Source organism: Brachyistius frenatus, unplaced genomic scaffold, assembly GCF_029030835.1.
Source record: "Brachyistius frenatus isolate BFR_SWC_R1_liver_20210118 unplaced genomic scaffold, ASM2903083v1 Contig_83, whole genome shotgun sequence".
Taxonomy (NCBI): Eukaryota; Metazoa; Chordata; class Actinopteri; family Embiotocidae; genus Brachyistius; species Brachyistius frenatus.
In genome coordinates, this window is record NW_027210682.1 from 309,475 (window position 1) to 330,182 (window position 20,708).

The 20,708-nt window shown below is 40.5% G+C and overlaps 3 protein-coding genes across 4 annotated transcripts in view; 1 reads left to right on the forward strand and 2 right to left on the reverse strand.

Moving 5' to 3' along the window:
• Positions 1–580: 580 nt before the first annotated feature.
• Positions 581–2,919, reverse strand: f2r (coagulation factor II (thrombin) receptor). Its single transcript, XM_069709557.1, has 2 exons — positions 2,553–2,919; positions 581–1,974 (listed from the first exon to the last, which is right to left on the reverse strand). The coding sequence occupies exons 1-2, from the start codon at positions 2,620–2,622 to the stop codon at positions 737–739; spliced, it is 1,308 nt and encodes a 435-aa protein (XP_069565658.1). The 5' UTR covers positions 2,623–2,919; the 3' UTR covers positions 581–736.
• A 100-nt stretch (positions 2,920–3,019) lies between these two features.
• The window catches only part of iqgap2 (IQ motif containing GTPase activating protein 2), a 34,493-nt gene continuing 16,804 nt past the window's right edge, over positions 3,020–20,708 (reverse strand). The window contains exons 10-39 of one of the 2 annotated variants that reach the window (XM_069709553.1): positions 20,443–20,606; positions 19,959–20,046; positions 19,533–19,696; positions 19,206–19,366; positions 18,656–18,780; positions 18,262–18,425; positions 14,775–14,801; positions 14,320–14,410; positions 13,638–13,805; positions 13,383–13,525; positions 13,088–13,258; positions 12,701–12,784; positions 12,420–12,491; positions 12,259–12,328; positions 11,582–11,790; positions 11,253–11,405; positions 10,958–11,121; positions 10,502–10,726; positions 10,025–10,165; positions 9,223–9,307; positions 8,819–9,051; positions 7,839–7,971; positions 7,179–7,281; positions 6,941–7,082; positions 5,907–5,994; positions 5,552–5,764; positions 5,266–5,426; positions 4,945–5,088; positions 4,041–4,149; positions 3,020–3,614 (exon numbers count right to left, since the gene is read on the reverse strand). In XM_069709553.1, coding sequence (XP_069565654.1) covers positions 3,501–3,614; positions 4,041–4,149; positions 4,945–5,088; positions 5,266–5,426; positions 5,552–5,764; positions 5,907–5,994; positions 6,941–7,082; positions 7,179–7,281; positions 7,839–7,971; positions 8,819–9,051; positions 9,223–9,307; positions 10,025–10,165; positions 10,502–10,726; positions 10,958–11,121; positions 11,253–11,405; positions 11,582–11,790; positions 12,259–12,328; positions 12,420–12,491; positions 12,701–12,784; positions 13,088–13,258; positions 13,383–13,525; positions 13,638–13,805; positions 14,320–14,410; positions 14,775–14,801; positions 18,262–18,425; positions 18,656–18,780; positions 19,206–19,366; positions 19,533–19,696; positions 19,959–20,046; positions 20,443–20,606 — 4,109 coding nt within the window. In that variant the 3' untranslated portion in view covers positions 3,020–3,500. The remainder of the gene's footprint in view (positions 3,615–4,040; positions 4,150–4,944; positions 5,089–5,265; positions 5,427–5,551; positions 5,765–5,906; positions 5,995–6,940; positions 7,083–7,178; positions 7,282–7,838; positions 7,972–8,818; positions 9,052–9,222; positions 9,308–10,024; positions 10,166–10,501; positions 10,727–10,957; positions 11,122–11,252; positions 11,406–11,581; positions 11,791–12,258; positions 12,329–12,419; positions 12,492–12,700; positions 12,785–13,087; positions 13,259–13,382; positions 13,526–13,637; positions 13,806–14,319; positions 14,411–14,774; positions 14,802–18,261; positions 18,426–18,655; positions 18,781–19,205; positions 19,367–19,532; positions 19,697–19,958; positions 20,047–20,442; positions 20,607–20,708) is intronic. The other variant, XM_069709554.1, reaches the window with a different exon arrangement.
• f2rl2 (coagulation factor II (thrombin) receptor-like 2) lies at positions 15,994–18,260 on the forward strand. The gene is made up of 2 exons (XM_069709558.1): positions 15,994–16,205; positions 16,628–18,260. The coding sequence occupies exons 1-2, from the start codon at positions 16,142–16,144 to the stop codon at positions 17,665–17,667; spliced, it is 1,104 nt and encodes a 367-aa protein (XP_069565659.1). The 5' UTR covers positions 15,994–16,141; the 3' UTR covers positions 17,668–18,260.

The following is a 20,708-nucleotide window of genomic DNA, read 5'->3' on the forward strand; positions in this document are numbered from 1 at the left end:
CGATGACAAAGAGAGTACAGAGTGAGCTGCTATAAAAAAAAGAAAAAAAAAAGAGACGCATGACAACATTTGTGCTAAGAAAACATGCATATAATGTTATTTGTTTTCACTGAATTATCTTGACTTTACACACATTTACTTTGGTTTCATGAATGATTCAACTTACTTATGTACTTTCAGAAAACTGTAATAGATGATGACATGTTTTTGCATTATGTGGAAATCATGTAGAAAGCAGTTTTTTTTGTCTTAATAATGCAGTTATTACTACATCACACGCAATGTTTTTGAAATTAAAACTATTATTAAAGATACACAGATAGTTTATTTCACATGATTCACTGAAAATAAGGATATGAAAAGCTGAAAAAGATGGCTGAAAATGTTCAGCTACGGAGGCTGCGGAATGACTTCAACACATCACACGCCGTCACAGTGCTGGTTATATTTTCCGAATACAAAATAAAAACGAATCCTTCATTTATGTAAACTGTCATACATCCAATATGCTAATTCCAGTACAAATAAATCCAACACGGCCAGGCACAGGACACTCCTCTTACACACCAAAACGAGTTTTGGAATTTATTTTTGAGCCACTCCCGAGCGTTTGCTTTCCTCTGACATACCGTGTGTGTGTGTGTGTGTGTGTGTGTGTGTGTGTGTGTGTGTGTGTGTGTGTGTGTGTGTGCGCGCGCAAGTTTGAAAAGCTTCTGTGCTCCTCCTGTCTGTTTATTTAAGCCACCAGCTTGCTGTATTGGCTCCCCAGGCCCGTCTGCACACTCTCCATCTTGCACGATCCGCTGCTGTCTGTCCACTCGCTGGTTCTCGTGCTGTGTGTTCCCGAGACGCTCTCCACCCGCGCCAGTCGTCTACACCTGAACAGTGCTGCCACCTGCTTCTGGCACTGAGAGGAGCCGAAGTAATAGAGGACTGGATCCAGACAGCAGCTGATGCTGCCTACGCAGATGGAGAGCAGGTACGCCTGGTAGGAGCTGTCACTGGACTTGTGGGCCAGCTGAACGTAGTGAACCATCAGGATGATGTTGGTGGGGGTGAAGCAGACCACAAACACCAGCAGCACTACCGCGGCCATCGCCACGGCCCGAGTCTTCCTGGAGCGGTTCTCCACATTGGCTGCCGCCAGAGTCTGAATGATGCGTACGTAACAGACGACGGTGAAGAACAGCGGGATGAAGAAGAACACTGATGAGTAGATGGGGAAGAAGTAGAGGTAGTAGGCTCGTAGTTTTCCCACCACCTGCACATCGTGGCAGGTGGTGATGCCCAGGTCTGATAAATGCATGGTCTGCCCCGAGATCAGGAGAGGGAATACTCCTCCCAGGGATAACAGCCACATGGCGGCACACACAGCTGAGGCCGTCTGAGGGCTGCGCCATGTCAGCGAGTTCATCGGGTAAACCACAGCCAGGAAGCGGTCGATGCTGATGCACATCACGAGCAGGACGGAGCAGTACATGTTACAGTGGAACGCCGCGGTGACCACCCTGCACATGAAGGGGCCGTAGATCCAGTTGTTGCCATGGTAATGGTAGGCGATCTTGAAGGGAAGGAGCAGGCCAAACAGCAGGTCAGCACAAGCCAAGTTCAGCATGTAGATCACAGCTGGCTTCCTGGGACGGATGTGACGCACAAACATTACCATGGCAACAAGGTTGAGGGGTACACTGATGATGAAGACGAGGGTGTAAACGGTCGGGACAAAGCTCGTTGCCAGGCGACCCTGGAGAAAAGCTTTGGTTTCCTGCGAGACGGTGAAGCGCTTGTGGGGATGACGGTGTGGGTCGTGGTGGTCGTGGTGGCCGTGTCTCTTCACCAGCTCCTGCTCCAACTCCGAGCCAGAACCGGCATCATCCTTCAAAATGTCCAGCGCAGAGAGGTCGATGTAGTCTGCAGGCTCATCTGTGACCATTACAAAGTGACCAGAAAATGTCCGGGGGAGGGGCATGGAGCCTTTAAAGACACGCAAGGAAACACAGCAGAATTAGAATTCAACTGGAGACTACCTCACACTTTTAAAAGGGTTAAGTAACCCAACTTTACTGCACATTTCTCTCATTTAACTTGATCTAGCTATGCAGAATTCTGGTTATAATTGCTCACTTTCAGAACTGTGTCTCTCTTTGTTTTCATAGATAAGAACTTATCCGCAACATCCAGTATTAAAAGAATGTATCCTGTGGCGCCAAGTAATTATACTGACTGCACTGGAAAAAAAAAATACTCCAATTCTCCAACTATTAATATTACTTAAGTACATAAAAATGATCAGCTCATTTTGATTTAATCATATTTACACCTGATGCATTAACATGTAAGCAGCAATTCAATGCAGTGTTGGGATAAACAGTCCAATTAAACTACTTAAACATACATTTATTTTTTTAATCAGTCATATAAAATGATTTTGAAACGCAACAGAATTCAAGGCTGTGCAAACTATAGACATATAAAACGACCCTATAATCTGTTATGAGCCGTCAAGAGTTCAAGGTTTTACATAACACTTTATGTTTAAGAAAGCTACTTACCATTTTGGGACGGGAGGGCCGAGCTTTGAAGAGAAAACAACACAAATGAGCCCATGACCAGGTGAAGCATGGCTTTTACTGTGTATCAAAATATTTTACAAATGAGATGAAATCATTGGTTTGCCAGAAGAGTTGCTGAAGTGTTTCTCTGTCAAGTATTAAACACGTTATGCCAGTGAGGACACTCCGCCTCCTCTTCACTGAACATCTCCTCCCCTTTGCAGAGAAATAATATGCGGCAGTGACCTTTGATCTTCAGACCAAAATATACTTTTCCCCTCAAACAAGTGGAAGTCGGCAGGCCAACTGAAAAAGACGATGCCGATAGAAATATGCAAAAGACACGAGAAATAAAATACTGACGACATAGATGTCCGACTAAGAGAAGACATTTTGGACAGGTGTAATATATTATGCACATTGTTCGAGCATTAATAGCTACGTATTAAAAATATATCAGTTGTAGCTTTTAAAATGTTTAAATGTTTTATTTATTAAAGCATGTTTCTTTAAACGCGTTAATTAAAAGGCACATGGGAAACTACAGTATTTCATTAAACCAGGCAGGCCGGCTGGAACGTTGCTCTGAACAGTCCTGTTTCGTCCAAACTTTTCATCAAACCCTTTCAGGTTGTTTTTTTTCAACACACAAGGTTACAGTAACGCGTTTCTTTGCGTCTTTTACATACAAAACATGAATACCATTACAATTTAATTCTTAAAAATATATTACATTTACAATCACCAAATGGAAAAATATAGAAGAGATAAACGGCGTTGACAACATTTCATTTTGGTGCGATCCATCAAATTATAAGCAGATGAAACAGAACACAGTTTTTCACCCCGTCACGTTTTCTGACAACAAACAAACTCCGTACAGTAAAAAGGCACCATCTGTTTCCTCCTCCATTCCTGTTGCTTTCTCACCCCTTGTGCTTCACTTATTTATTTTCCATAAAACTTCTTGTTCAGGAGGAAGATGAGTAAATTGACGTTCACTTTGGCTTTGTCGAACATCTTCATGACGGCCACGCCTTCGTACTGCAGCTGAAGGAGGTCCTGGACACAAAATATGGGAGACGCAATGAGAAACTCAAACAATCAAGCTTGCCTTAGATAAATGTGACTGTTAAAATAAATGATAGCATCTGTTATTATAGTTGATATTCTCACAACAACGTGGCCCAAGCTTTACAGCCTGTTCTATTCTGTAAATACATATTTAAACACTGTGTGCTGTGTGTATACATATATATATATATATATATAAAATAATGTTTTCATATTCATTACATACACAGTGTTCATCACTAAATGTCTCCATTATTGTAGTCAGACATGGGTCATTTTGGCTTTATTTCTATGATAATAACTGCCAGCAGTCCAATGAGGGGAAGAGGAAATACAGCCATCCGTCATCAGTTCAGTGCTGACTAGTGAGCGGCTTTATTTCATGAAATTCTGACGCACTTGGGAAATATTTACCTGGAAATGAAGCTGGACTTTTTCCATTTCAACACCCATAAACTTGGCCTTCACCTCAAAATCTCCAACTTCCTCAGTAGGCGAAATGTCGAACACGACATTTTTGAACCTGAGAGATGAAAGACAATAAAAGTGACAAACAGGACACATGAGAGAGTTGTTTTGAAAATTATAGATGATTTTGAAATTTGTACTTTTCCAAATACAATATCAAATCACCTAATTGAATCTGTGTTGACAGACTCGAGCTGCGCATTCGTAGTAAATTAGTCGAAAGGGTGACTTAGCTTCACATTTTAAGGCACAAAGTTGTGGCCATGACAGTATACAATGCTTCAAATATGAACAATGCAGCAAAGAAGCTACAAATTGTAAAACATGGAATGCCTTATACACATCTTCAAGCCAACAGCAAAGAAGATCTTTACAATCACCACAGTTTCAAGGTGGACACCCAAGAATAGTGTCACCAATTCAGTATCTGACCAAAGGTAATATGTGGTCACAGTTTCCCCTTCTGTTTCTGAGTTATGGTGTTGAATCATGGACAGAACTTTTTTTTTTTTTTATCACTTCATCATTCTATCAGCTACAAGGCATTTGTGTGAAATGTTGTCATTATTAGCAGATTAAATCTTGATTTATAGCCACACACATGTTTTGTGAGGTCACAGTGACCCTGCTAGCACTAAATGCAGACTAGGAAACTGTTCTGTCTTACTCATGATAGGGTGGTTAACTTTTGACCAACATTTTAAGATGATACACACTAATTTGCAACAAGGACGTTGGTTAAAAGGAACTGATTTGATCATGCAGACTTCAATCAAAAATCTCAAAAACTTAATTACAGGTGGTGTTGGAGCAGTGCTAAAGAGAACAACAGGTGAACAACTCAACTCACTGGTTTGTCTGAAGACCTTCAATCTCCAGGATGACTCCCTTCTCATGCAGCCTCGCTCCAGTGTACTTTAGAGAATGGGCCTTCGACTTCTTGCTGCCCTTATCGTCTCCTTTGCTGTCCAGTTTTATAGATCGGCGTGAATTCCTGGAAAAAACAAAAAGTCACGTGATGTAAAATCACGAGAAATAATGTTGCATCCATCAAACAATCCACACAAATGACAGAACGCAAGGAGACAATAGATATCCTCAAATAGTGAAAGGAATCGTGCAGTAGAAGTCTTGATCCTGAGAGGGAGTAAGAAATGAAGGTACAACTCACTTCCGGTTGAGGTTATCCAGACAAGTCTTGATGTAGGTATCATAGTAGTTCATCTGTTCCTGGTAGAATGCAGTTTTTGAGTTGAGTGCAGTCAGAGTCTGCTGGAGCTTCACGAGCTCAGCCTTCCTTCTCTGTCTGTAGCGTCTCTGGTAGCGAATGTCCTGTCAATTACAGGTTTTAGATGCACTTACAAACGTAGAAGCCGGCAGACTGCTCAGAAGTTAACACGGAAGGCGTGCAAATTTTGGATGTGGGGGAGAAAGAAAAAAAAGAGCTGCTTATGAACCTTTGATATGTCGTTGATGAGGTCCTGGAATGCGTTACTTGCAGTGACGAGGCCAGCCTGCTCCAGGTTACGGAGGTTCCTCATGATCTTCCTCTTCTTCTGCTCGAGAGGCAGCTGGCTGTCCTCCAAGACTGCTGGGCTGCTCTTCAGACCCTCTGGTGTCTGAGCATCCTGGACTGCCCGGCGCTCTACAAGCTTAGTGTGCTCTGATTCCTACAGGAGAAGTGTACACATTAGTTATCACATTATGTTGCAAACGCAAATCCAAAGTGAAATGATTACACATATTGCTTTGCTAAATAAAAGGTGGCCGTTGGGCCAGTGGGTAAGGGGAAATAATATTAAAAGAAGTCACCTGTAGCGCATTGGCTGGGGTTTCAAGAATTTCAGGCAATGTTTCTCCGTGTTGAATCCAAATCACATCGACTATTAGCTTTTTAGTCCTGATGCAGACACAGAAAAACAACAACTGAGAGATCTCTCTTGATTTCAGTTCAGGTTTGAAGTCACCAAATCAAAAACACATGAAGCTGTGGTTGTTGGCATCCTGACAAGTAACACGCCACCAAGAACAAATCCATTTTCATTGGCAGAACTAAATAATAATTCCCAACCTTCAAATATATACAACATTTTTTGGGAGAAATATTCCATATACCTTGATCACACCCACATTTTATACTCCAACATATGTAACACCACCTCCTATTATCTGCTTTACCTTCATCATGAAGGTTATATTTGAACATATATCCAGTTTCCTCAAAAAGTACTAAAGAGATTGCGATAAAACTTGGTGGTAAATTGGAAGAACAACAAAACAGTTTTGTTATTTTGTCCAATGTTCAAGACTGTATTCCTATAATAGGCATGGAATTGTTAGCAAATTTAGATGACACGTACACATAAATCAACTCCGCATTCACATTTATTTCACTACTTAAGTGCTGTAAATGCAAGAAAAGAAGGACGAGTCAGACACTGTTAATGCAGCCTCATTTGAGAAAGTGTTCCAGACGGAAACATGTTTATAGGTGTGATAACGCGGACCACAGAACCGCTTCCTTTTTGGACAGGATGTGATAGAAGAGCAGGAAAGACAACAGAGATATGGAACGGAGTGATAGCCACGGAGAAACGCACCGTGTGAAGCAGGGTTAAGTGCAGTGCATCACACTGCATTCATAACAATCCCAAACTCTACACCGAGTCCTTCTGAATACGTGCGACTCTGTCATAGTTTTACAAGGTTCACCTGAATCCGGATCATTTCTTAATTCTCACCCTGGTATTCAGTTGATTGCATCTTCAAATTGTGTTACTGGACACGTCTGACAACAGGCTTTGCATACAGTTTTAGTTTTAGCATTCTGCAATCATCAAACCTACTTTGTAACGACAGTCTTCAAGTCCCTGTCCTCCCCTTCCAGCAGCTCAAACTTGCTGGTTAGGGTGAGGGAGATCTCCGTCTTTGCCAGCTGGCTCAGAGCGCTCTCTCTGTTGGAGTCGTTTGGATCTGCACCTCCTTCGCCTGAAATAAAGCAGCGCAGCAGGTAAAATCATAAATACGCCATGCGCAGCTGGTGATTAAATTGTGATTAGCATGAATGAAAGTGCTCGACAGTACCAAGCAATGCTTCCACATCAGGGACTTCTCCGAGGTCCTGCAGCAGCTCGTGCAGCAGGTCATTGTGGTCTGGAGAAATGGCCTCCAGATGTTCCAAAAGGAGCTGAACGAACACAGACGGAGTTATTTACTGCTATTAGTCACTGAAAACATTGTTATATTATAAAAATCTTGATGGATTTAGCCACAGAGAAACAACAGAGCCAATTAATGGGTCACAGGTGCCAAGAGTCATCTTAAGTTAAACTGATTCTTTCTTGCTGAAGTTTAAATTTTTTTTTTTTAAAAAAAATAATAAAAAAAAGGGGGATGATGAGGTTTCCTAATAACAGAGGGCACGATGAGAACTGTCTCTTAACCGAGTGTGTATTTGTTTAGTTGTAATTTTCACATTTGTTTGAAAAAAGAAACCTTGAAATTTAGTTTGCTGGCAGAAAAGGAGAAATTCCCAGCAGATCAAATTAGTTATGATTGTAATACTTACACCTCCAACACTTTGTGCATGTGACAAAAAAGGTGAGCTGACATTAAAAAAAACTAAAAAACACCATGAAACAGCATGCAATAGAGCTGATGTTATTTTTACGTAGACTTGAACTGCATCCCGAGTCGCTAACGAGAATCTGCAGGAAAGATTTGCTCATTTTGTTAAGAGTTTACCGAGTGGGTGTTGATGATCTCCTCTATTGAGATGTAGATGATAGGTTTGCTCAAGGTCACCATGTCGGAGTATTCGTCAATATTAAACTTCTCCTCAGGTTCAGGGACGTCACATGCCGACTGGAAAAATAACCTGAAAGACAAGAATATCACTCGTTATTGGTTGTCGGTCAATGAACCTCAAATACTGACAGAAAGCATTACCAAAAATCACACTGAACATAAAGGGAATTTTCTTTGACATGACAAGGTCAGATGTTCACAGAGGTTTATGTGGTTTTCCAGGAATGATTTGTCACTCACTTTGGCAAAACAAGGCAGATAACAGCACATGTACTGGCTCAGCCTTTGTCTTGTACAAGTCTGTGTGGAGTTTAGTTGATTGATGTGGACACGTATCTCCCAACTGCTGACACAGCATGAAAAGCCTCTTCTCTTGCCAGGATTACCTCTTTTTCTACCTCGTCAGCTTAACCCCACTACCCGAGCGTTGACTTTGTAACTGGAGGGAAATTTCTTCTGTGAATAACTACTTTTTCATTATTGATTTATCTGTTGTTTATTTTTATTTTATTTTTCTCAATTAACAAATTAGTTGTTTGGTCTTTAAAATGCCAGAAAATTTAGAAAAATGTCACCCAGTGCTTCCCAAAACCCAAAGTGCAGGCTAAAATCTCTTGTTTTGTTCCAATGTGCGGTTCACAACCAAAATAACATTCCATTTTTCTTAAAGAAGACTAAAAGAACCAGAAAATATTCACATTTTAGAAGATCGAATCAGATAACTTCAGCAATTTTTCATCAAAAAAGTAACTCAAAACAGCCAATTATGAGAATAATTGGCCTTTTCTGTCAATCGGCTAAATCGATTAATTGACTACTTGTTGTTGAAAACATTTTGACACACAAATTCAGGTTTTAAGAGAATATTTTGTTCCGTCTACACAGCATGACATTTTTGCCACGTTCCTATTTCTCACCTAAACTTCTCATACGTCTGAGATATGTAGGTGTTCATTGGTGTCATATGCGCATTCTCGCCCTCAAACAGCTTATTGGCGGCAGCATGCTGGAGCATCTTTGCCACAGATCCCAGGTTGCGACGCTGGTCAAGATGAAGCTGCCCTCCTGCCGACATGTCGATGATGTCGAAGCCATCGGGTGCCACGATGGCTGGGTTCATGTAGCGGTAGTACAGCAGGTTTCCTACAATCTGACATGAAAAATAAAAGGGAACAAATTATTGAAACATTTTATCAAAATAAATCTCTCACCTCGGCACGCTCACAATAATCGAGCATGTGGAGAGGACTGAATGTTTACCGTAATGTTTTAATGGAATACACACAAAAAAACAAACATTTATGCATTTGAGGGCTTCTACCTTCAACAGCTCGTCTTCCGACGCATCTGGAAACTTTTCGTGGAGGCTGTTCTTCAGAATTTTTGCTATGTATCTCATGCCATAACTGCATGCAAAACAAAAAACATTTGATAGGATGTCAAAACACAGAACATGCATTCACATGCGACATGGCAAATAATAAAACAAGTTTACGATGAAAAGACTATGTTGTATTTGAGAAATCAATAACTGCATTAATGACAGCAAGTACTGGTGAGTTTGTGTGTCAAATCATATGTATTTCTACTTTTTCTAGACGCTTTCAGCATAATCAAACTGTAAAGCAGCACCACCTAGTGGGATAAACAGTTTTCAGAATTTTGTGAAATGAGTGTTGTATTAGTGTTTTTTTTAATTAAAGAAATGATAAAAAGATGGATATTTATGTCACATGTAGAGCTCAAGTCACAAACAACTGATCAACTACTTGCACCATAGTTATGATTAGGAATAAATAATCATGTTGTAAAAGGCAGCTGAACCTTAACAAGCAAAATGAGTCCCAGAGGACATGCCACAGCACGTGATCATGTCGTCTAGACCCATTTCATTAAAATTATGGAAGTCCTGATCTAAAGACACGAGATAGATCTTTAATCAGAGAATAGAAAATACAATAAAAATTTTAAAAAAAACAGCAAAATATGAAAACAGAAATTTTAATATAAAGGAGGAAAAGACTTTAAGCAATGAGAGCTAAACAATATGCACAAGCACTGATGAGCAAACCTGTCACAGAGAACACAAAGGAAATTGACACTAAACAGGTCCTTAAACTTACGGGATATTATCCAACGAGGACACAATGGAGTTCAAGACCTTATCAGTAGCAGTCCGAAGCGCCAGACTGGAGGCCTGCAGCCTGGTGCGAACTTCCTCATGTGACATGGCCTGCTCCGGAGTCACTTCATAAGGCAGCTTGCTGAGGGACAGCAAAAGTAGGCAAACATTTATCTACGTGTAGGCTCATTGTTTTCAGTTTTCCACATTCATTTTTAGTGTTGAGCATCCCTGGTTACATGAAAATGCAGTTATAAAGTGGTGTGTTTCAGCTCAGTTCATTAAATGAGTGAAGAATGAGTTCCCAAAAGAGAGAAAAAAAATAATTAAAACACGAAAAGAAAGGCGACAAAGTCAACACAACTGACCACTCAGCACGTGATGTATATCAGACCAAAATCTATAGACAAAAGCTTGGACCATACAAAGGACAACAAACTCTGTTGGCAGTATTGTCATAGACTGTATTTGCCACTACCTGGCCTCTCCAGTAGCCATCTCCAGCTGGTTGACCCAGGCTTTGTACACATCCACAGGGTTGGTGTTGATGCCTAAGTCCTTGTCCTCAATGATGTCTTTGACCACCGGAGCAAGCAGCTGTCTGAGGGTGTTGTGACCACGTGCACCTCTGTTGAAGCTCACCACCATCTTGATGACTGTTGGGTTGCCCGTCACTATGTCCTGGATCTGGTCCACCTTAGAACTGAAGGACGTAGAGAAGATGGTACAGGAGATCAGTCGTGTCATCCGAACAACAAAACAAAATATACTGTACAGGCAATTCCCATGAACTCTCAAAAGATCTTACAGGCCCTTATTTTCTGTAAATACTGCACATTATAACCATTCCATTACTACAACAGTCACTAAGCGTAGACTAGGTATGGCGGACTAGAGATTATGGTACTGTCATGTTCAGAGCTGCACTTCTCACTTGATTTCTTCTTCCAGAGCAGTCTTAAAGAGTTTAAGCAGCAGGTACTCCTCTCTTTGGTTGGAGGCATAGTTGTACAAGGTGAAGATCACAGTGTCCATGAACTTAGTGGATTTGTTTTGGGGCATCTGAAAGATCAGCTTAGCCAGGTGGGACGGATTGGTCTGAAGGGGAAGGAAGAGAGGAGCGGAGGAGAGTAATGTGCATCTGCAACTGGACCTGGATATGATCATTTTGAACAGTGTAGATTTAAGCTGGGGTCGACGAGGTACAGCAAGACATATTTCTGTAATACCTGCAGCCGGTAAAAGAGATGTTGGTAGGCTTCCAGTTTTCTTCTTTTGCCTTTACTCAGGCCTTTAATACCCAGTCTGTCTCCTGCAGTCAGGTCATCTTTACTCGCCTTACTTTTCTTGTTCTTCATCTTCTTATTATGGGACACGACATCCTTTTAAAGAAGCAATTATCAAATTAACTAGGAACACCGGCAAGACTAGATAAAATCTTAATCACACAACTTTTATTAGACTTAAGTACATTAAACTTGGCATTATCAGACGATGTATGATGTACTGTGGTATAACTTTCACTTCCTTGAACATTCAAATTACAAGCGTCGCCAACCTGCAGAGTGATCCTGTTCTTCACCAGCAGTCCAATTTTTATGTCCATCAGGTTCAAGTCCTTCTCCATCTGCTGATTGGAGCGAATCTTTGTGACGACTTCCTCCCTAAGTCGTGTCACTTCCTGCTCTTCCTGTAGATCCAGGGAGCTCTGCTCCAACAAGTGGACAAATTTACGCACCACTGACAAGGGAGGATCCTTGGCCCCAGCTACAATTTGGCACATAAGAAAGTCAGCAAAAGCAATGGTCTTTAATATACACATGTAAAGATACTGTTTTTGCAATTTCTTAATCACATATTACGTGTCTATTATGGGCTGAGTAATTCATACAAAATCATATATCAAAGCATTTTTGGCCTAAATATCATCAAATATATCAGAATACTAGCTATAATTTGGAAATGATGCTCATATCACATATATAGACTAAGAAATGTTTTGTAAAGTGATCAAATGTGTGAAATAATGACTAAGCTAGCAGAGATACCACACTCACCAAAGTTTAAAGATTAGTGATGCCTCACTATAATACATCCTTCAAAACCAGGAAAACAGTGCAAAATATGACCATAACCAAAATTTCAGTCTCTTACTTGTCTCAAACTACAATAATGATATTACATCAAAATAGCTCAGCTATAGCTGCAGGAGTATAAAATGACTTATTGACTCACTTAGTGTTCTGTAGTCATCTCTGGCTTTGTTTGCCTTTAGAAAAGCCTGGATTTTTACAATTTCTTTTTCCTAGATGTAAAGAAAACAGTTTTAAACAGCCTGGGGGACAAAAGAATAGAAATCCAGTGCAGTTATGTGGACTAAATGAAGTTTTACATACATGATCTTTGAAGAACTGCTGCCTCTGGCTGTATTTCCGTTTTGCTTTCCACATTTTCACCAGAGACTGGATCTAAAAACACCAGTGTTTTCTGTCAGGTCTTTGATACGGCAGCTATGTTGTTAATGTCAGTCACAAGCAAAGTGTTTACAAACCCCAGTTACCGTGGTTATTTTTGTTTGTCACTGATCATTTCCAGAGAGTGCTGATAAAGCTTTTGTACATTTTTACAGATTCTTTTCTTTTTTTTTTAAATTTTTTTTATAAAAACAATTTATTACCTTGACAACAGAATCAACATTTTTCTGAAGCAAATTCATCCTCTCTGTGTACATTTTCCTCTGTTTGTAACCTTTCCAGCTAGCCTGCAAAAGAAAGGAAAAGGTAAGGTCAAAAAATGTTTGTACGTGTGACAAGATGCGTGTTTTACATCAATGACATCAGTAGGCAGAAATTATAACACTTGAATAGACGATAATACTCTTAGATGTCGGTGTTCTAAATATTATATTGGCTTTTCCTGGTTTAGGATTTTCTTCTACAAATTATGCAAATAAAGAATATACAGGGATTTCACTGTTTGTTATCTAGTGTAAATGTTCCCGTTTTCATTTGACTCTGTTGATTTATTATTGCAGCATTCACCAACACTACCTGCCATACACTACCTGCAATTTGACCACGTGCGATTCCTGCTGACTCAGGTACTCCATTCTTCGGCCGTGCTTTTTTCTGACCAGGTAACCTCTGATCTTCGCCTGCAGCTGAGTCACGAATGACTCGTTGGCCAGCCATAACTGTTCCCTGTTGTATTCTACAGTCACACAGCTGATGACAGTCTGAGGGAGAAAGTCATGTTAGTCCCACAAAAGTGAGATTATTGATTGTTTAAAAGGAAAAGTACCTTTTAAAATGAATCTCACTAAAACAATCTTAACGCAACAATATATCATGGAGTAGTACCTGGATGTCGTCTTTACTGAGCTGACTACCATTGTGTTCAAATCCTTCAGGCTCCTCCCAGGTGCCCTGTCCAGTCTGCAGGTTATAGTAATAGTCATATCTGTCCTTGATGCAGTGTTTTACCCACACACTATCAGTGCTGCCTGGAAGAAAGCAGAAAGTACTCCTTTAGACACCGTGAACATCAAACCAACTCGACTAAATCCATTTCTCAAACATAACATCCTTACTGGAGATATTTGTTTATAAAGTTACCTATAGAAGCGCTGCTTGACTTTATCTGCACCAGTTCATCCTGGTATATGTCAGCACACTCAGGCAGCACTGCTCTCACTCCTGCACTGGGAGCCTGCAAAGCCTCCAATGTATTTTGGGGGTCCCCCTCTGCCACCATCCTGTTGATATCAGCTACAGCTCCAGCCACTAGCAACGTCAAGAAAGAAATTGTTGATTCAAATATGAAAAACAGCAGCGTAAAATATAGCAAGTGGAACACTTCAGAAGAAGCAATGAGGCTGTGGTGAATATAAAAATATAGACATGATGACAGTATTAACACGCATAGCGTCTACATTACAATATCAATATCTAACTGAAGAGGGTGTTAGACCCCTCAAAATGTTTGTTTTTTTGCAAAGTTTTATTGTTTTAATATATAACGTATACCAAAAAGCAAAGTCATAACATTATTTTGATGTCAAATACACTAACACTTTACGGCTGGACAGCAGAGGAGCTCATGTACATGTCTGCTTCAGTAACGCAACAAAAACAAGTCGTAATACTTGTGCCAGAGTATCTATAATGTATCAAGGCAATACTGAAAACAACCGAGTGCTGATTTAAGTATTCTGGTATTCTATGTGCTAGTCCTATGATAATAATTATTCACTTATTGTTTAAAGTGGAAGAGTGTATTACAGCTCTGGGAACATACATGCAATAGCCTCCTCTTCATCCTGGTTGGCTGTTCGTATGGCCTCTTGGATTTGGTCCAGCCACAGCACTGCAGATTCATCACCAGAGCTCTGCAATCAGGTAAAAGCACGAGATCACGTCTCTTCTTTTCACAAGGAAGAGCTCAAACCACATCTAGGGACACAAAACTCTCCCCATGCATCTCCACACAACACTAACTTGATATTAAGTCAAGAAATCTGTTGAAGCAATTTGAGTTCAACATTCAATGTACAAGGTTAGAAAATCATTATAGTACATGTAGTTCATGCCAATTCATCAAGTTTGGATTATGGAGAGTTTGTGTAAAGAAGTAGGAGCAGTATTTTTCTCTACAGCAGTAGAACTTCATGGCCACACTGATTACACAACACTACACAACACTACACTACACAAGCTTGTGCTATTAGAGCAACAGCAATTAACAGACAGTACCATTTCCCCTGTGTCCAGAGGTAACATCTAAGAAAAAGATAAACAAATATCAGTAATTGTTGAGAACAGATGCTCTTATTGCATGTCATTAAGTTGGAGTCTTCCCTGTCCTAGAGTTTGTGCTTTTTCCTGTCGGTCTTCTCTCCCTGTACCTTTCTGCAGGTATCTCTGCCTCCAGAGCTGCCAGTATTTTGTTTGCCGTCTTTTTGTGCTGATCTTTTCTCTGTTCGTTCTCCCCTTACCCCAATCTGTCGATCCTGCCTCTAAATCTGCTTCTGTTGAAGGTTTCTTCCTGTTAAAAAAAAAAAAAAAACTTTTCCCTCCCTACTGTCTTCACATGCTGCTCATGTGGGAATTGCTGAATTAGTGTGTTTCCTTCTATAATCTTGTAAGATCTTGACTGTACTATGCTAAGCACCCTGACTTGTGATCCGATTTGGTGCTTTATGAATAAAATTGAATAATCCAACAAACATATCCTCGTTCACACTTAAAAACACTACCAGTGTAACATCACAACTAGCACAAACAATGTTTATTCAGCCTGATTGTTCTCAGGCTAATTTTAGAGAACTCTGGCTACATCCTTGACCATCAGGAAGGAAGTACCATTAAAAAAAAAAAAAACACACGAAGCAGTCAGAAAGTAGTGTTCTTCTTTGTATCTGCATTTCATTTCCAGTTGGTAGTTTCAAAAGAAACTTTTGTTTTGCGTTTGATATAATTTCAGTGTAAAGTTTAAGGTGTAAATCAGACACATTAATGCGCCTGGATCGTGAACAGTAAAGAGAAAAGAACGAGGGAAAGCAACTTCACTGAAATGAATGGTTACTATCTTAAAACACATGATCCAGTTCCCATAATATATTCATGATCGAATTGCTATATGATGCACGAGCGTTAGAGCAGCATTCATTTTCAAGCAGAAGCATCCTATATCCCACATTAATTACAGCAGTGATTCTTCCATTCCATTACCAAAAACCAAATACATTTTCATACCAAAACCCCTAAATAACTTAAACCTACTATAAAAATTACTTCTAAGACTAATTTGTTTATGGATCAAAGCTGTTGATAAACCATCAAACAGCTTCCCTCCGCCCCAGTGAGTCATAGGGCAGTTACTGACGTAGACAGAAGGGAATTCAGTTTTCAAGCCTGGTCAGGAAACATGCTCACATAAGCGTCCCTCACATACTAACGGGAAGCTGAGCTTGAGCACGCATCGGTATCAGCTCTACTGTTGCGCTGCAAAGATGCAAAACAGAAAATTTCACCAGTGGACAACTCCTGAAAAGAAGCAAAACCGAGAGGGTTGAAGAAAAGTAACCTTTAAAACTTTTGGATATAGACTTAAAGGTGACATGGCTGACCTCATGCCGGGACTACTCATTTGTTTGATGGCAGTGCAGACCAGTCAACATGATGGTAAGTTTATGAAAAGAGAAGATTATCAAAAGGATTAACTAGATTTGTTTTATAAGGAAGAGCTACAGATTTAGATATTCATGTTTAGACTTTTGAAACGTTTTGGAAAACAAACTGAGTGAGGCCTCATTTCCTAAAATCGAACTTACAAAACACAGATTTAACCACTGTAGTGTAACAATATAAAATCCAAAATTAATAATATTGCCATTAAGACATTGAAAACTGTATACACTTGTGATTAAAAATGTATTTGCTTTGTAAAAAAAAAAAAAAAAAAAAATTTCTTTAGATGAAAATAAAACAGCAGAACAATAGAAAACGTGGTTCACTATTTTCTTTTGTATTGTGGTTTCAAATGTTCTTTTATTTAACAAAAGTTGGTTTAATGCCATAAATATTGTTTTTTCTATTTATTACAGGGAACAGGACCAAAACTAATAATCAAACAGGAGCAATACCAAAAACGTTCAAGGGGTTAATGCGCAAACTAAATCTCACGGCCTCCAGCACGGACCCTCGGCTGTATGTGAACCCAGAGGACCCAGTGACAGCGTATACCACAGGGGTGCTCAGCACCTGGGTCATCCCCTCATCGTATATCCTGGCCATGCTGGTGGGCATCCCCTCCAACGCCTACATCCTGGCCTTCCTTAGAGTCCGACTCAGAGCAAAGTCCCTGTCCACAGTGCTTCTTTATTTGAACCTGGCCTTGTCTGACCTGCTGCTCCTGCTTTCTCTCGCACTGCGTGTTCACTACCACTTCAACGGAAACAACTGGATATTTGGGGAAATTTCCTGCAGGCTTATTACAGCTTTGTTTTATGGAAATGTTTACTGTTCGGCTCAGACCATTGCGTGCATCAGTCTGAAGCGCTACCTGGCTGTGGTCAAACCATTCTTGTACAGAAGGCTGTCTAAAACGCTGCTGGCCGTGTGGGCGAGTTTGGTTGTATGGTTCCTGTTCGCGGCTGCCATCACACCTGAGCTCCTGGTCAAGCAGACCTTCCAGGTTACCCAGCTGGGCATCACCACCTGCCATGATGTACTTCCCCTAGAAGAAAAATCCCATTCCCCGCTGGTGCCATACAGGCTGATGCTGGTTTTTCTGGGCTTCATAATACCCTTCCTGATTTGCATCTATTCCCACACGGCTGTGGTTTACCACCTAGGACAACGTGCTTGTGACTGGAGACCGTTTATCAGGGTCAGTACTCTGGTTTTCATCATCTTTGTGGTGTGTTTCTTGCCCAGCGGCATCCTGCATTTCGCACACTACATCCGCCTGTTTTCCAGTGGGGACGACAGACTGTATGGATACTATAGAGTAGCGGTGTGTCTCTGCTGTTTCCACAGTTGTCTGGATCCTTTCCTGTTCATGCTCATTTCTAAGACGGCTACCTCAGAACTACAATTCATCTCCCTCCGCGGGATACCGCAGAGACCAACAGTTATGACATGAGACTGGAACTCTGTGTACAAAAAAAAAAGAGCATCTCCTTGCGAGACCATTGTTGGGACACAGCAGGGAGGCACAAGAAATAAGGATGTGAGATTTGAGACCAGACACTGTAAATTTAACTGGGTAATCTATGTTATTTGCAAAACAATAACAATGTTGTGACACGAAGTCTTTTAACAGTATCGGAAAAATGCAAAATGTGAAACCTTTACGGACGTATTATGTACACCCAGCAAATCCGCAGACTGAGAAACTGTCAGCCTGGTGAGTCAAAGCACGTTAACGACTACAACATTTTGTTAAAGGAGAATGAAATCCAGAAATAGACAATATGTATATTGATATCTACTCCTGTTCTTCCAGTTTTTAATTTAAGGTTTTATATCAAGAAGAAGTAATGCAGATTTGTATGAAGTCATTTTAGGGATGAGATGCCACAGTACAAAAGTTACACAAAGTTATGGCATGTGGTTTAAAAAAATTAAAAAAAAAAAAAAAAAAAGGCTTTTTCCTGTGTTACACTTTGAGAAATGTAAAAGGTGCGAGCTTTTTTTTTATTAACAAATGCTAAATAAATGAAACAAAACGTTTTACCTGGCAGAGAAGCTGTTTGGTATATTGTAGGACATCATGGTAATGTTTGGCTGTGGCTGGGTTCACTCCCGTCAACTTGGCTGTAGGTAGGAGAAGGGCTGCAAGCGTCTGCTGATGATCACCTGAGTTAAGTGCCTCATTGATCTCAGCTATAGCTATGATGCCTGGTGGAGGTGGAAAGAAACCTCTCAGTCAAGTTAAGATCAGTCAACGGGTTTCATTTATCGCAGGTAAATTCTTACTGAACACCGAATAACCTTTTTCGAGGTTTTAAATGATGATTTGGGAACTGTTGGCTTAAAGCCATTTTACTGAGATTGATTAATTGTGTCATGAGTCCATGAGTTGCACAGGACAAAGCACATGCTACACTTTGTAAACAAGACTTTCTTACGTTCATGTTCTTCATGGACCTGAACGTTGACTGTGTCGATGCATTTCTGAACATCATTCCAGGTGAGAAATTCTTGACCCTCTGCAAGAGCCTCAACTCGCTGTTTTATAAGCATGTCCGCATACCTGAGGAAGAGTGTCATGGAGGGTTTCAAAAATGTTTAGTGACATCGAATTAAAATTGCTACTCAGTGGCCCACCCTGCTGTACAAAACTGGAGACCTTCATGCAAAGATATCATTCCTGGAGCTTGTATTTTTTATGTAATATTCTTTGTAAACATGCAACCAATTTAACTTCTGTAATATTACAGCATCAACAAAACAGTAATCAATAGCGTCAATTAGCAGATGTAAAATCAGGGTGGAAAATGTAGCTATAGAGTGGCTCCAATGGAAATGGCAAAGTGTGGTGTCTTGTTGCCAAAAGAGAAACCTTAATTTATAATCCTCAACCTGTTAATCAATGTTACACATATAGCTGATGTTCCCAACACTTTTTTTTTTTGCACTTATATCTTCTGATATCTATCTGTCCTGCAGCCTTCTTACCTGTTGAGGTTGTCTTGGTCTATGTTGGTGAAGCCCAGAGGAGAGTCTGTTAGTTGCTCAATCACAGCCTGGGGTTCTTTGGTGTCCAGCACCTCGTTCAGCACTGCTACAGCTGACAGCATCTCCACAGCTACACTCAGCTCCTCGTGGCTCAATCCGGACTAACAAACATAAAGTCCCAAGATACAAAAAAAAAAAAAAAAAAAAAAAAAAATGAAGGGACATTTAACCGCAGTATATTTCAAAGCACTGACCTTCCCGCTACCTGCAAGCATATCTTTATCAGCATGTGTGTCCAGAGTCAAAGTTTGAAACATGATGTCTCACCCGCCCCCCTTGTAGCTGCAGACTGAAGAGCTCAGCCTGGTACAGGTTGGCAGCAGTTTGGTAGACGATTGGCAGCCGTGCCTCCGGGTTCACCAGCTCCTCCACCGTCTCCGCAGCGTTGCCAAGACGAATGGCTCTATTGATCGCTGCAACTGCTTCGAGTTCTAGTTCGGGAAATGATCACAGATCGTCATGTTTTGCAGATAACCTCAACTCAATTGCCCAGAGCCCTCTCAGTATGAAAACTAGATAAGACAAATCTTATCTACTAATAAAAACAATTAGTAGATAAGACTTGACATACTTTGTGAGTATTGAGAAACTAACTTATGGGTACATGACGTTCAACTGATCAATAAGTAAGCATTGATACACATTCATGGTCAGTAAAAAAAAAAAAAAAAAAAAAAAAAAAAAGGTGCTTACTTCGTTTCTCTGCCTCAGCAAAGTCATTGCAAGAGCTGACAACTCTCTGAATCTCTTCTTTGTCCAGAATCGGTGTCCTCCCGCCATCCTGCAACACAAAGATTCCAGTAGATATCAATGAGAGCCCATAATTATTCAGCATGCTTCATTACAACTGAAGATATGCTAGGTGATTTGTTTTTTTTCAGTGTCTGAGGGAAAATGAAGGTATCACACACAGACAAAAATATCTCAATGTAAATGCAGATTTGTTCCTCTCAATGAATTTTCACATGCACAAAGGATTATAAATTGTACTTTTAAACTATGACCCTCAGGATCTCTAAGTACAGATTTTTTTCATTTAGCTGTCTAATGGGGGGTTACACACTGAGATCTTCAAAATCTGCAAATAAATCCAATTAACTGGCTGCATGAAAAGAAAACCAGAGCTGCTCTCACTCCCAAGGCCCCGAGTGGACAACTGAGCCATGCCTCAATATACCTTTGGTTTATGTTGGCAGTAGGTGGTAAAATGTTCCAGGTACCAGTGGCCGTTTGACTCCTGAACACCCAGCAAGGCGAGAGCTTCAAGCCTGAGTGCAGCCAACAGAGCGGCTTCATCCTGGGCTGACACTGCTTGATTCACCTGCCGTACTGCCAACTGGACTGGAGACGGAGGACAACAAGACAAACATCATTGAGTGATGCAGTAGTTACATTTGAAGTCTTTTGGATAAGCAATGAAACAAAGCTAAAGCAACTGTATAT